We start from the raw sequence: 15,194 nt of genomic DNA, 5'->3' as shown, positions 1-15,194 counted from the left end.
AGGTTATTGCTTTATACTGTCTACCTTTTCTCACATCTATTGCCACCGGCTGATTTGTTCGCATACGAAATTCGAGGATCTGCGATGCGCAAAATGTTCAATTTCAAAACATATTGAATTGTCGAGCAATGCCGCTGCGCGTTTGCCGGTAATCAGTACTACTCTGTCGATAATACTATATCTATGTGTGCTTGATTTTAATCTTACACTATCTTTAAAGCGAAATCACGTGCAAAACTGAAGTGTATCTATGGGCTAACCTTATGTCCAAAGGCGATATAAATTTAGCAGTCCTTTAGCGACAAAGTTTTCAAAAGCTCTCTTACGCTCTAATTTTTCCAAAATGAGTATTTCTTTGTTTATTACAACGCGTTAGTACAATATATTTATAATATTAACTACTCGCTTCGTTGGAGTTTTGACCCAGTCAGTGGGTCAGCGATATACACAACTTAATTGTGTATATCGCTGTCCATCCTTATCGACCTTTTTATGGCAAGTGAATATTCATGGTCAGTCCCTTGGATATGCCGTTTGAAGGCTTGATTGAGAACTACAGTTCGTACATATAACCTAATCTGCGTACTATAGTATTTTTGGCGGATCACCCTTAGGCCCATTCCTTTGAGTCTGAGGTTAACAAACTAATGGGCCTTAGAAATCCAAAAAACTGCATAAGCTAAAAAGTCGTTGTGTGCTTGGCAAAATTGTCTGAATCCAATGAAAGTGGAAACGATACAACATCTAGATAACCTAAAAAATGTTTAGCGTTCGGTAGTAAAAAAGAAAGCTAATTATTTTAAATTTGATACTATATTTTGGTTTTACTACAAATTTTGAATAACATTTCACTGCACCTTTTTTTATCTTGACATAATGTAGCGCCAAGAAAGGATAGTCATTTGTACTGTTTGTTAGTTGTACTACTTCAGCTCAACTGTTAGTATATATATATATATATATGAGAATTACTGCATACAAATATATTGTAAAGAAGTTCATAATTTTTTTAAGGAGCCCGTTGTTCTCATTATTCAGATCTTTGTTAGTCGAGCTTCTTCATACACTTTTGCTTTATACAATTCTGGTAGATCTTATGAGTCTCACCTTTTTGTATTGATATTTTCATGCAGGTCTAATATACACTAGCTTAAACATTACTTCCGAAAAATTAACGATAAATCGACCAAAGGCAGGTGAAGATTAGACGACTTCTCCGAGAATTTTTTTGTTCTCCAAGCCTGTGCTTATGTTTCATCATAGGCATTAGGTTTTTGCCTAATTCCATGCGGGCCAGGGAAAGCAACTATATAAGAGTCCGTACAGTTTTTGGCAACTCATTAGCAAACTGTTTCCAATTCCACGTAAATATGTAAATACGCGTGCGCGTTAGTATGCGCTATGATCGTCGTTGATCCTATATAGTTTTGTATGCGGATTTGATGAAACATTCATACTCCATGCTCGATTGACAGTATCGCAACCGCTTTTCTACGGCTATAAATAGACATTTTTATTTCTATGTAACTACTCGTAACGCTTGCCGCCAAATTCGTTTTAAAAACCGAGGCAGACGACAAACAATTCTCACAATAGATAAATAAATAAAAGGAGGCATCCGCTAAGAGCATTTCCAAAGCTGGACCAGTAGTACAGAATTTTAAGCAAAATCTAGTTTTTTTCACCATGACACTCTGACGCAATAAATAGGTTAAAAATTTATCCACTTATAAAAACGCTATGCAATGTGTAATTGTGACAGTTTAGATACGCGAAAGAGAAAAAGGGTTATTGGTGTGCGTTCAAACAGGAAGCTTTCGAATATACCAAATGGATCCATATCTTTTGCGTAATACGATTCGAAATGTCCTATGCGTACTAACCATCCAAATAGACTTAAAAAAGATTTTCAAGAGGCAATCAATAAACATGAGTGGAGAAGTGCATTTTTCTGAAAATATTATGCAGAGTGTCGCCTTTCCCTATGTAGCGGTAACTAGAAGTAACCTAATCACATGATTACTCTAATCTGTCTGGTATTATATTAATATAATATTCTTTTCTTACAGAGCTCTCCTTTAACACAGGATACATGAAAAGTGACTGATAATTCCAGCTTCAACAAGACTCTAACAACATTAAATAAAGACGATACTTTACATGTGACAATTTTGTTAAAGGCACATCGTTATTCATGAGATATTTTACAGCTGTTATCGTAATAAGAAACTTTGGGAAGATCTGATTATAAGCTTAGCTTTTACTGATTTTACTATCCAATATTTTAGTTACAAAAACAAGATATACTTTGTAGAGTACATTCATTATGCTAATATAATTCAAAGTGTATAGGAGTGTGTTTGGGTATATTAAAAAACTAAGCAAAAGCGAACAATACGGTATGTTTTAAGATAAGATGCTTATGTCATTATATATTATTGTTATATTATCAGGTCAAATTATAATACTTTTCAATAACTGGTGCCTTTTGTTCGTTTCCAGTAAAATGAAATAATTTCCATATAACAATACAGTGGAATTCTCCAAGTACGATTGTTACTAGCATAAAATCGATTATTTAATTTTGCCTTGCTTTTTAAGAATCGATTTCGCAACAAACAGCTCTCAAATCCATAAAAAACAGAGGGATGATTTATGATTCAGTCAAGAATTTATCGAATGCTCGCACCTTCTCATAAAATTTTATGATATTTCATGTAAAATTAAATGCCATAAAATTATATTAAAAAAATTAAAAATAATGGATAGAACTTGCTCGTGCCTATTATTTACCGTACTGTTGGGTAGAGGCTTGTAGAAACAGTAATAGAATCATTACTTCAACCCAGTCATCTTAAGTTTGAATGCTTTTCGAGTGAGATTTACAAACCTAATTATTATTGCCGAGATCGATGACATCAGAGACAAAGTGTCTCAACAATGAAGCAAGGGATACATTTCCCTTAAAAAGACAATGGGATAAAAAATGTGCTAAATTTTGTATGTATGTATGAAAAACGGTACGATTTAAATGTAACCTGTATCTATTGTTGGCGTTTGGCTGGCCTTCGTATTAGGGACAGGAGGAAACCGAGGGGCTACTGGAACTCTTTCTTGGACGACAGCTACATCAGTGGCTGCAGACGATTCAGATGTGGTCGCGCTAAGTCCGCTTCTCGCTGAGCTGGAATCAGTCTCATCACCCGTCGTAATACCTTGGGAGGATGATGACGATATTGAAACACCTAGTGAATTTTTGGATGATGATCGTGGAGAACACGAAGCATTAAGCGGAATGAATGTGGTGAGGATACTGTACCGTTCGTGTAAAAGCTAAACGAGGCTTATTTCTGTAAAAATAGGATCTGCTGAGAATAACGGTTGGACTCGAATGTATACTGATTAGAATATCGAATATCTGTTACAGGCATCATCAGCGGAAAGTGCACAGGAGCTAAAGTGTCCTCATTGCATCTACAGTACCGACAACAGATATTACCTCCAGAGGCATGTTAAGGTAGTAGTACATAAATGCAGAGTATTTTTATCCTTTGAAATGACTAGCACCTATTGATATTGGTATCACCAACATATTATACGACACGGAAAGACGGTGTTCCTTGCCATTAGAGTGTTAAAATTTAATTGATGATCATTTCATTTGCGACTTGCATATATTTCTTTGGTAAAACTGTATAACAATCTCAATATAGCGAAGTATCTATGTTTCGAGCTCATGTCCAGTATCGCCGTCAGGCATTCCATCAGATGGCGGCTCCCAGCATGGGTTTGTGCCCAGGTATGAATCTAGACAAACTAGAGAGATATACTACAGTCTGAACTATACGTAACTTGTCTGGGAGATACATCGGTTGGAATTATATCATGTAAATTATAATGTCATTTCATTCGGTGTAGGCTCACAATGAAGAAAAACGCCTGGTTTGCCAATCGTGCGATTATCGAACTTCTAGAAGTGACCATCTTCTCAACCACATCCGGTGAGCAGTACATGCCGAATAACAGATACTGTAATTATTTAAGCCTACTCGATATTAGCCTTTTTCTACATTTTACCTACGTTTCTACCTTATGTATTGTGGTCACTTTTTTAGAATTGTAATTTAAACATGAGATTATCATCTAAGGTTCTATATAATTTTTGTATAGAAAGATCCAAGCTAACAGCCGTCTGGACTGTTCGAGGTGTGTGAAATAACTCTAATGTGAACAGAGGTTTAAAATTTCTGTTGAGCAACTATTTTCGCTGCTATGTCTAGTCAGCTTTAGCTTATTCGCATATGGATCATATACAACTTGAGTCTATGTTTAAGCTCACTAGCATAACCCACGTTTGTTCCTACAGGACTCACACATCAGAAAAGCCATTCGCGTGCTCTCTCTGCGATTTTCGTTGTGCGCAAAAAGGAACCCTATATAATCATCTCAGAAGGCGTCACCATAAGGTGTGTCCTAACAGATCAGTCTTAGATGTTTTATGCTTTACTTCACCGTATTTAGCCAGTTGATTCGTATTTATAGTAATGGTTAAAGCCATAGCATATATGAAAGAGTAAAATTTTTTTTTAATACAATTTTGTCAGAGTAAAATTTACGATTCATATTTTGTACTACAGTATATTTGCTCTGCAAATAAGACAACACATTCGAGTAAAATTTTAAATAATTTTATATATACACACTAATGTATACTTGTAAATTTAGTGTTACGCTTCAAGCAGCTACAGGTGAACCTTCAACTGAACTTCATTGACTCACTCTTATTTTATTGGAGATTAATATACGATTTGATTTTAAAGAGCCATTTTATACAGTAATTCTCACCTAAACTAATTTTTCAACGAAGATTTAGGCTTGATGGGTATTCCGATTACCAGCGAACTGAAAATAACCTAGCTATTCTCTCTTTTTTTTTCTTCGCTTAGGATCAACGTTGCATCACGTGCGAGTATTGTGGCTACCGATGTGCTATACGTGCAGATATGAACAAGCATATTCGTCGGGTGCACGAAGGCCGGTGTGTCCTTCTAGGCGTATGAGCAGAAAGACGTTCTCTAAAGGTGAACACGTGGAAATGTTATTTCGAAGTCGGCTTTATTTAGCTGACCGAGTGTTGACTTATACAGGCCTTTAAACTACAACTAAGGCTCTAGTTGCACTAGTTTTGTGAAAACAACATTGTGATAGAAAGAATATCTAATCGCAGTAAATTTGAGATTGACTGGAAATTTAACTAGCAAATGTGTTTGTCATATACAGTCATTTGTTCTGCATCTGCCTGACGTATTGACGCAAATCGCACTGAAATGTAAATACTGTAGGAAGTATAAATATTATCTTTTCTTCAGGGAGGACAAAAAGAAAGAAATATTTGTTATCATTATAATCACAACGACGGCAAGATTTGGATGTCAGGTCATCATGCCCTGATTTACACAAGTTCTATCCAAAAAGCTTGTTAATTAAATAAATTATTGTATTCTGTTGAAGAGACTAGATTCGTATTATGCTTTAATAATTTTTGAATTTTTTCTTTCCTATGCAGGCTTCGACATCATATGCACTGCAGCTTGTATAATCTAATTCCGCTTATGCAGTATCAGCAGTACAAGTATTCGAATTGGTTGAGCTTAGAAATTGATTTAACCTCCGTAAAGATGATGGCTACAGGCTCTACCTCCTCTGTACCCAGCCTGCCAGTAAGCATGAAAACAAACTTTGTTTCACAATAAAATATTATTAACCTCTTTCTTTTGGAGAAAGCCTATTAACACAGATACAGTTTGTTTGTGTTTATATATCTCGGTAAAGCAGGGATCATCTTATAAATAACGCTTATGGAGGAATATGTTGAATAGATTAATTATGGCACATTTGACTGGTGTTTAGCAGGACCACATTGATTAGATGTAATCCCGGTTGGTAATAACTATTGACTAGTGTGTCCTTGAATGTTAAGCCATTAAATGTATGTATTTTCTATATAATTTTCTAGGTTCTTATCTAATTCTTATCTGCATATTTTTTGTTCCAAACTACTTCGTAAATTGTTAAAGAATACCCATCTGCTAGGTCATGCTAGGTGAGCTCTTTTTGGAATCTCTCGTACACATTTTAGTTAACAACTAATTTAAATACCTGTGCCACTTAAACTGGAAGATTTCGATTTTTTAGAAACACATGTCCTCAAGACCGGACTGCTGAATTTATTGACGTCCAATTTGCCACCGTACCATTTTAGAAAACACAAATCTACGGCGGTGAAACGTAACTGTTAGTGACCACGGCTTTATACTGTACAGTTTTCCAGTATACTAAAGATTGAAGGCCGTAAAAACAACGGTCTAACATTTTGCATAGCAATACAAAGAGCGAAATTTTGGTCGCATCAGCTTCTAGCATAAATATTATATGACGGCATGCACGAATTGTCATACCTAAATTGGCGACTGAGTCAACTAAGGTTGTTGTTTCTAGTACTGTCTCACAGGGCATTATAATGGATGTTTGTTATATTATTAGCTACCATTTATTTGCATAAAACTAACGAACATAGTTGTTCGGTCTATTTTTGTTCATTCGAAAGAATGTTTTGTCTTAATAACAGGAGTACATTGCAGGCTATTCTTAACGGTAGCCTACGGGGGAAAGTTTAGTGAATGGAAAAGCAAAGGATCGCTCTATTTTAAAAGAGTCGCGCAGATTCGACCATATTCATCTCATCAGCGGTGCTCATAAAGAGAATTCACATTTGTGCTGTGGCTTTTTCCTTTTAACCTGCACGCTGTGCGTACATGTGCAGGGCACAGAGGTCTCCCTTGTTATCTGTAAACATTATACAAATTTCCTTTATGTATGAGAATGATGTAGAGTATTGAGGTGTCGAGGACTAGACTTAAGGCCGCGGCACCTAGCCCCGTTTTTTAATCACAAGCTAAGCTGGGTAATACTGCTGCGTTACCTCATATACGATATTTACATAAACAGCATTAGAAGCGTCAAGAAAGCCGTTGACGCCAAACCAGCAGCCTTTGTACTATGAGGTAATCTTGTAGAGTCCACTGTAGTGTACATGTATAGTCATTTTAGCTAAAAACAGTAGAGACCACTAAGAACGACTCCATATACTGAGGGTAGATTCATAAAGATTTTTAGCGGATTACGAGGTCGCCAGTTTACCGGTAAGTGACTCTAATTAATTGGCACGTGTGTTATTACTGGTTCTGTGTGCCTATGCGCTAATTTGCTTACGGTTGTTAGTATCGTGCTTTTAATTACAGTCATTTATGTTGCGTTGGTTCTGTTGTAGCTTTATCTGTAATGTTATACCTGCCTTGGCAGTCACTTGAGCATAGTTGGAACCACGAGAACTCGTTCTGATACGGCAGGTACCGGGGCTTTTATTGAAAAACTTATGGTAAGAAGTAAGTACTCACTCGGCTTAACCAGCCGCTTCTTAGTAGTGATTTAGGTACTAACAAAATTAAAAGATTTATTTACGAGCCCACGCCGAAACAGTACTACCGTACTTACTCTTAAGAAACTCATTATTTATAAAGGTGATGTCTGTCACTTCCCATAGCGACAGACAACATTAACAAAAATGTAGGATTAAATAAGAACCATTGCATTCAATTACAAAGACGCACAAAGTGTTACGACCCCGTTTGTTGTATTTCGGAAAATCAGACATTTGCAATTTGCGTCATACATTAAAATTCCGAACGGTGTTAGCATCTTCGAGCATCTTTAGAGTAGTTTGTAAATGACGGTTTTTTCAGTGATCACCGTAACTATTAATTCGATCAAACACACGCGAACGCGAAAAGTTCGAAAATTGTTTGTTTGCAGAGCGATATACTTTAACAGATGTAAGCTAAATGAAATTACATGGTGTTTTTTCAGGTTAATATAACTGTGCGCATAGTGATATTCTGGCACAGTAACGACGCGGTGGTAATACACTTTAATCTATTACAAACGCGTTCTGAATTATTCTTACGCCGGCTATCGTTCGTTAAGGAAGTATTTTCTATTTAACGAGGCGGCAAAATAATTCAGATACCGATGCACTTTAATTTCCTTTTAATAAATCCTACTTCTATTGAGGGCTAAGCAGGCAGTAGCGACAACTAAGGCCCTTGACGTTTCTGTCTATAACCTATCAAGATGACCCTTCTAAAATATGTTTGCATTTACTTGTTCTCTTTCAATCCGTTTGCTTTCTACCTAAATGGCATGTCTTTTGCCTCTCCACATTCTGCATGTAATGCAAATCTGTGAGTTGGCTTGTGCAGACGTCCTGCTGTATGTCGTACAACTGCGGTTGCAAACGAACGTTTTGGGCTAGAATAAACCGTTATCTACTTAGCCTGTTACCTCATATAAATGATGGGGAAAGGCAGGAGCCAATACGTTTCCTGAAGTAACTAATAGTATATAAAGGGTAAGTAATTCAAACTTATTTAAATATTACGATCTGTTCATTTTATAAGTAGCTCTTGTTAGGTCAGTTTTGCTATTGCAGACAATCAAAGTATTTACGATGTGTTGTGTATTATATAATTCATGTCGTTTTGCTATAGTTATATGCTGTAAAGTGTAAGAGTGCACAAAATTTAGCATAAATGCAATAGATTTTCGTATCCACTCAGCATCGAGCTTCCTTAGCCAATTATTTGCATATTCTGGCTTGTTACTGTTGTCATTTTACCAGAGAAAAAAGTCGACACTAGAAAGGTCTAGCGTCACACAGCGCGCGTCTAGTAAGCATCCCCTCACAACAAATCTCTTTGGCTTTAACAACTGTAAAGAACTCTTCAACGAGAACTACGCCTATAAATCTATCTGCATTATGTCATACGCCTGTCTGAATGCGAAAGAGACAGTACGCATTTGTATCATGTTTTCCCTATTGGCTTGTACCAGGTCACGGCTTAATGGCAGAAATTCTTTTTCCTGACCAAGAAAGCTCGTAAACAAAGGTGACGATGTTGTACTATAGAGATGCTCATTTCTTTACCTCGAGAACGAAATCCAGAAACTGCGAAGGTATTTTTCTTCTTTCCTCTATTAAAATTAATAGTGCTCTACTTATTTATGAGAAAGGCTGCCAACTGTTAGCTGTAAGTAGCCTAATAGTATTGTCTGCAGTCATTGTCGAGATTTCGGTTGAGCACTGCACCACGTCGTTGTCATAGGGACTTATTTTCGTTCCACGGTCGCGATTTTCTCCACTGCAAAGGGTGTCGGCATCATCAACTTCTCGCATTCTGGGAGAGGCAAACGTGGCGGCCTTTCCTTGCGAGGGCTGGGTAACGTCACCAGATGCCGCAACACTGAAGGATACTTGTCACAAAATAAATCCTTCTCTCAGACTATGCTGCCATACAGAAGCACAATAAAGGAGTTTAACAGGCCATTTCGCCACTGGTACAACTTGTCGTCGCAATGGTACTTTTTTTTGGTCGCAATATACGCTCAAGAAAACCTCTACGGAAAACTAAGCAATACAAAGGCGTGCATCTACACTAGCACAATTGAAGAGAAGACATACGAAAAGAACAGTGAACATAAAAAGAAGGAGTATGCGGACCACTCCGGGTACAAATTTAAGATTCAAACGCAATGTTCTTTGGAAAACTGCCTTATTATTATTATTGGTGACAGCAACGTTTTCACAAAAAGCTCGCGCGTCTGAGACGGCTACCAGTCAGGACAACAATAATGCCGAAAACGCGGAGCCAAGTGGAAACCCTAATAACACAAGTGACGAACTCGAGGAACGGTTTGCCTTGACAGGTAGGAAGAATTAGTACAAACAACAGATATTCCTATTGTTGTATAGATTGTATATCGACTAGACAAATCCAGTGCCAAGAGCAGGTTAGCTTGTGATAGAATAAGCAGAACCCCCTACTTAAGTGACGTAATTTCTAGTGAGTGTCTAACGATTTCTTGGAATGAGTTATGCTCCAAAAATGAGCTTGCCACACAGTTACGTATTATGAACGAGATCCGTAGTATCTCCTTGTCTACAACCTAAACAGAGAATATTGCCAAAACAAAAAAGAGAAGAAACGAAGAAAACGTATAATGACCTACATTCATAATCTTAGCAGGCGGTTACGCACAGATTATGGTGACGCTTATGAGAATGTAGACTAATTCCTAGTTAGTCACTTTTCATTATCGATTCCATTGTATTTTGACCTCATGCATTTTCTCTAATTCAGAACTAAGCACTAAAAAAATCCTGTTCTAGTTGCATACTAACATGTAAGTAAGGACCACTTTTTTTCGTGAATATATACTCTTTCCAGCTAAAGTATGCCATTTCCAGTATAACCACTTGTGACTATTACCAAACTATTTTTCAAGAAATAATATGTTCACAACTTCGTCAAAGAAAGAGATATGTAATATCTGTAGAATTCCAAGAGCTGGTGATAATATTATGAAGAAATATGATAGTAATAATTTTTATAATTGGCAACGCTAAAATTAAATAGTATTAACCATTCATCGACCTTGCTCCTTTGAAAAGAGCAGATCGATAGTGCACAGAATCTAATATCTAAAGTGATTATTTTCGCATGCTTTTATAGATGACTAATAACTGTTGTTTATTTACCGCAAGAAGTGTTTTGGAAGTATATTGGAAAGAAGTATATTATTACAATATGTTTAGTTTATTGCAGTGTTTTCGTCCCACCGAACTCAACAATTCTTCGAACTTGATTCTTGGGAACAAGATTTTACAATGACATGTATAGTGTACCAAATTATTCAATATTGATTTAGGTCGTTGCGATCACTGTGCTTCCACAGTCCGGCAATAAAAAGCAAAGATGTATGTTTCGATATGAATAAGCAGTGGATTTGCGTCATATTTCTATTTAAGGGGTTTAAAAGCTCATAAATGCAGAAATAAAAGTGGACTTAATGTTAGCCGAGCAGCTCAACGATTTATTTTTGAAAATTTTGAATTTGAAACCTTGCACAGGTCTTTGGTGATGAGAATCGTTAAGTGACTGTAGATCCGTTGCTATACTTTTGAAACTAGACAATAAATGAAACGAAGTTCAAATCGTTTGATACCTTGACATATTTTGTTGCCTGCTTCATAATGAGCACCTCTGGAAAATCATTAGAACGGCGCACCGAATTGAATATGGCTGACAAAAGATCGATTTATTATATATTAAAATTCTTACTATCCATTTTCAGGTCCTGTGCAATTTCCAAAGGAGGACCCAGATACCTGTGTATCTCCAGAGGCTCTCGACGGGCTGTGCGTTGAGATCAAGTTCTGTCGCCAACTTCGTCGCGTTGGGTTAAATGATCTGAGAAAATATATTTGCGGCTTTCATGTACGGACAATGCTTTCATGTTTTGTAATATTCGATTGAGTATATATGGGAGAAACTTTTACTTATCATCGGATATCGTTTTTATGGAAATTTTCGACACTGACACAACTCTTTAGTCAGAAACTAATACCGTTCGTATGTGTTCTAAACAGTGAGTCAACAACGGCACGAACTTGGAACCCATAAATTGCTACGTTGATAACTAAACGAATTGCAGGGATCAACGCCACTGCTATGTTGCGCCGGACTGCAAAAATCAGGTCCTTTACCTCGGCCGCAGCCGGGACCAGAGTCTAAACCTAATGGCCTTCAGCGGCCTCCGAGACCACAGTTCCTTCCACAGAACTGCGGTGTTGGTGCTCTCCAAACGAACCGTATCGTTGGTGGACGTGAAGCTGTTCCTGGTTCATACCCATGGATTGTAAGTATGTTTACATTGGCTTTGATCTAATCATAAATTTTGGCGTGACACGCATTTGTTTTAAAGGTAATTACCACATAAATGGATAATAATTGGCTGCAATATATTTACAAAGAAATTAACGGCCCTCAATCAATTTAAGAAATGCCTTATTGAGACATCTGTTCACTTGAACATTATACGTAAAACGTACCTTGCTACCTTATGCGTTGTCGGCTTTTTTACACTGTTTACAATAATGAGATATAATCGAAGCGTCAAGGGTTATAATTGCAATGGACTCGTTAATTAGTTTTACATTTTAGGCCAGGAAACAGAAATTATATTTTTAAATTATTAGACAAAATGACGAGCCCCGCAGTAGGTCAGCTGAAATCAGTTGATCAGAAACAGAAAAAGCGGGGCTCGTGGCACAGCAAAGTCCGTATACCCGAGTTTAATTAAGCCATTAAAAACATTATTTGATCCCTCTATCACAATATGATGTATTTCTCGATAATTTCTCCGATAATTTTTGTCGTATTTAGATACTCCATAAAAACCACGGGCTGTCAAATACGGTTCTTTCAAAATGAAGAAATAAAGAATCGTAACACTGTTATTTATTTAACTTCAATTGATCACAAAAGAATAATATAATCCGTAAATTGAACGACTCTTACCAACCCAGCTCCATAGTTTATAACTATTCTCGAAATATGGAACAAAGATGCATTTTGTATGTGTGACTTTTGTCTGGAAAATTCCAGATCGCTGTCTTCGTCGAATTTAATAACCAGAAGATTCACATTTGCGGTGCCACCCTCGTTTCTCAGAGGCACGTTGTGTCGGCCGCGCATTGTTTCTTCGATGGGAAGCATCCGTATGTTGTCATTATAAAACTGTACAGACATACAAATTATACTAATGCACTTTTTGACATGGAAGTTACAATAATTTTCATGGCGGAAACTGAGCATGTTGATTGTTGTCCTCATCGCTTTGTATCAAAAATATTTTTGAATCTTTAATTGTACGAAGGATTACTCAAATATAATTTTCCATGTTGCTTCGCTTCACGGCTTTCTTTACATATTAGCTGATCTTTAATATTATTTCGCTGTGGCAGTCTTAGATTCTAGCGCAGCGCCGTTTTTCTGCCATAAGTTAATAATAATAATAATAAAATTAATAAGTAGTTAATTAGAGCCTTATCATAGTACTGGTAGTAGGTGCTTCGTATGCAGAAAGCGTAGATCCAAATGCTCGGTTGAAAAATTGATCGGTTTCACTTTCTGTCGTTTTAGTCTACCTTACAACATTTTTCGAATGAGGATAGGTGACTACGATATAGATCGAAGCGACGAAGTTACGGGTACACTCGAGCTAAACATTCTTGGCTATAGGACCCATCCTGGTTACGTGCAGAAAACTTACTTGAATGATATTTCGCTGAGCTTTCTAGTACAGGATGTGTTATTCACTAAGACAATTGGACCCGTTTGCCTGCCCTACACTGGTTTCGAACAAAATCTCACTAACGCAAGAGCTATCGTGGCTGGTTGGGGTTACACTAAGTACCGTGAGTAGCAAATAATGTCTATGACTTATAATGAACATCTTCATCCGCTTTTATAATAATATTTAGTTACTCTTACGTAATGTGAGGGGATACTAGGGCAGCTTTGACGGCTTTTGCACTGACTACTTCTTTGGTCCTTTGTGCAATAGACAGAAAATACGATGCTGTAAGTGGGCAGTTGTGCCATAACTATATTTCGCTAAGCTTTTTATGAACCTTTTTCTTTTTTCTAAATGTATAAATAGAATCAGGAAAAAGTAACTCAGTCTTGAAGGAGACCGATATTCCTGTCTGGTCGATGGAAGCCTGTGCTAAAGCATTCAAAAACGAGCTCAACATTACCGATGACTATCTGTGTGCAGGAGACGGAGAAGGAAAAACAGATTCCTGTCAGGTGAGGTTAACCTTTTTCAATCTGTAGGCTGTTATAGGACTTCTTTTTAGTAAGTAAGCATTGAAATATGTTGGCAATTGACTTGGAATTAATCGAATAAGCGGCCTACGCACGATAGTGAAAAGATACGAGCATTGAAAATCTGTCTACCAAATGATGCTAGCTAAATCTTTGAAAGTTATGAATACGCTAAAGTATTGTTTTAAGTTAACCCCTTCCGCTGTCGTGTTTTCGCAGGGTGATTCGGGCGGGCCACTAATAATGTGGGGCGATGATGGCCGTTATTACCTTATGGGAATTGTGTCGTTTGGTAAGAAATGCGCCACGCCTGGATATCCTGGTGCCTACACCAGGGTCACTAAACAGCTCGAATGGCTTAACCACAACTTTTAATGAAAAAACCTCGTACACCAGATAAACTTGTTTCTCCTAAGACGATCAGAGTACATTACGTTATTATGTCTTATTAAGGCCTCCAGACCTCCACCGACTCGAGGACTGAGGCCACAAAGAAGAAAGTTCTGATACAATTAAATACATAGTGCCGCAACTGATAAAGAGTCAGCTTCAATGTACACATTAGTTGGTCTATGAATGCAATATGTTTTGTTATTATAATTATTTTAAATTTTATTTTTTTACAAAATTATAATTAAAAAAAAAATATAAAAATATATTTTTTTAAAAAAAAAAAAAAAATATATATATATATATATATATATATATATATATATATATATATATACCATAATGCGAAAAAAACTATTTAATAATAAATATGAGGATAAAGAAAGCTTGATTTGAGTGAATTTAAGGCAAGCTAAAGATACCTGCAGTGTGCAGCTCTTAGTTTTTTGCTACCCTAACGTTCAAATGCGTGTCCCTCTTATTGTTATAGAAATGCTATTCATTGGGCATCGCAAATCTAGAAGTAGTCTATTTAGGTATAAACCTCGTGATAAGTGTACACGCATCACTATATGGTGATTTTGAAACGCTTGTCAATCTTTTTCAAGTTTTGCCGTCGATTTAGTCCTTCCTGCACCTCACCTATCACGAAACAAAGAAGTATCTGTTTCGAAAGCATATATATATATGTGTTGAACATGATATTCAACAATCTTAGCGTGATTATGTCAACACCTATTTCCTACAACGTGTTGACTTTGCATCTGTGATCACGTTACTACCTCGATGAATCAAGAAACTTTTGATAAAAAGGAACTACTGTCATGGAAGCAAGATGGCTGAAAGGATCGAACTGACGGGCGCAACTATCGTCTAAAGTATACCGTTATAATAAACCACTTTCTGATAGTAATCTTGATTAATTACACTTGAGACAAACTGTTGCTGCGGGATGGACTGATTCCCACACAGATCAAAACTAAATGGTAACGTTATTACATAAATCCATAAATTATA

General features: G+C 36.8%; 2 protein-coding genes across 3 annotated transcripts in view; both read left to right on the top strand.

Annotated features, from left to right (window-relative positions):
* LOC147758264 (uncharacterized) overlaps positions 1–5,796 on the top strand; it is a 12,382-nt gene extending 6,586 nt beyond the window's left edge. Inside the window, exons 2-7 of the mRNA XM_086977165.1 lie at positions 3,078–3,304; positions 3,428–3,517; positions 3,919–4,001; positions 4,367–4,466; positions 4,947–5,081; positions 5,567–5,796. Coding sequence (XP_086833291.1) covers positions 3,078–3,304; positions 3,428–3,517; positions 3,919–4,001; positions 4,367–4,466; positions 4,947–5,060 — 614 coding nt within the window. The 3' untranslated portion in view covers positions 5,061–5,081; positions 5,567–5,796. The remainder of the gene's footprint in view (positions 1–3,077; positions 3,305–3,427; positions 3,518–3,918; positions 4,002–4,366; positions 4,467–4,946; positions 5,082–5,566) is intronic.
* Positions 5,585–15,194, top strand: LOC111255398 (proclotting enzyme-like). Of its 2 annotated transcripts, none has more exons than XM_086978271.1 (10): positions 5,585–5,720; positions 7,331–7,438; positions 8,319–8,467; positions 8,738–9,822; positions 11,251–11,393; positions 11,611–11,814; positions 12,564–12,676; positions 13,101–13,375; positions 13,621–13,769; positions 14,007–15,194. In XM_086978271.1, the coding sequence occupies exons 4-10, from the start codon at positions 9,609–9,611 to the stop codon at positions 14,160–14,162; spliced, it is 1,254 nt and encodes a 417-aa protein (XP_086834397.1). In that variant the 5' UTR covers positions 5,585–5,720; positions 7,331–7,438; positions 8,319–8,467; positions 8,738–9,608; the 3' UTR covers positions 14,163–15,194. The 2 variants fall into 2 exon arrangements, with proteins under 2 accessions (XP_086834397.1, XP_086834396.1); XM_086978270.1 differs by having other exon boundaries at positions 7,331–7,445.

The sequence above is a fragment of the Varroa destructor genome, unplaced genomic scaffold (assembly GCF_002443255.2).
Source record: "Varroa destructor unplaced genomic scaffold, Vdes_3.0 BEIS01000001.1, whole genome shotgun sequence".
Lineage (NCBI taxonomy): Eukaryota > Metazoa > Arthropoda > Arachnida > Mesostigmata > Varroidae > Varroa > Varroa destructor.
Note: the sequence above shows the minus strand (reverse complement) of the source record. Positions and strands in the feature narration are given on the sequence as shown.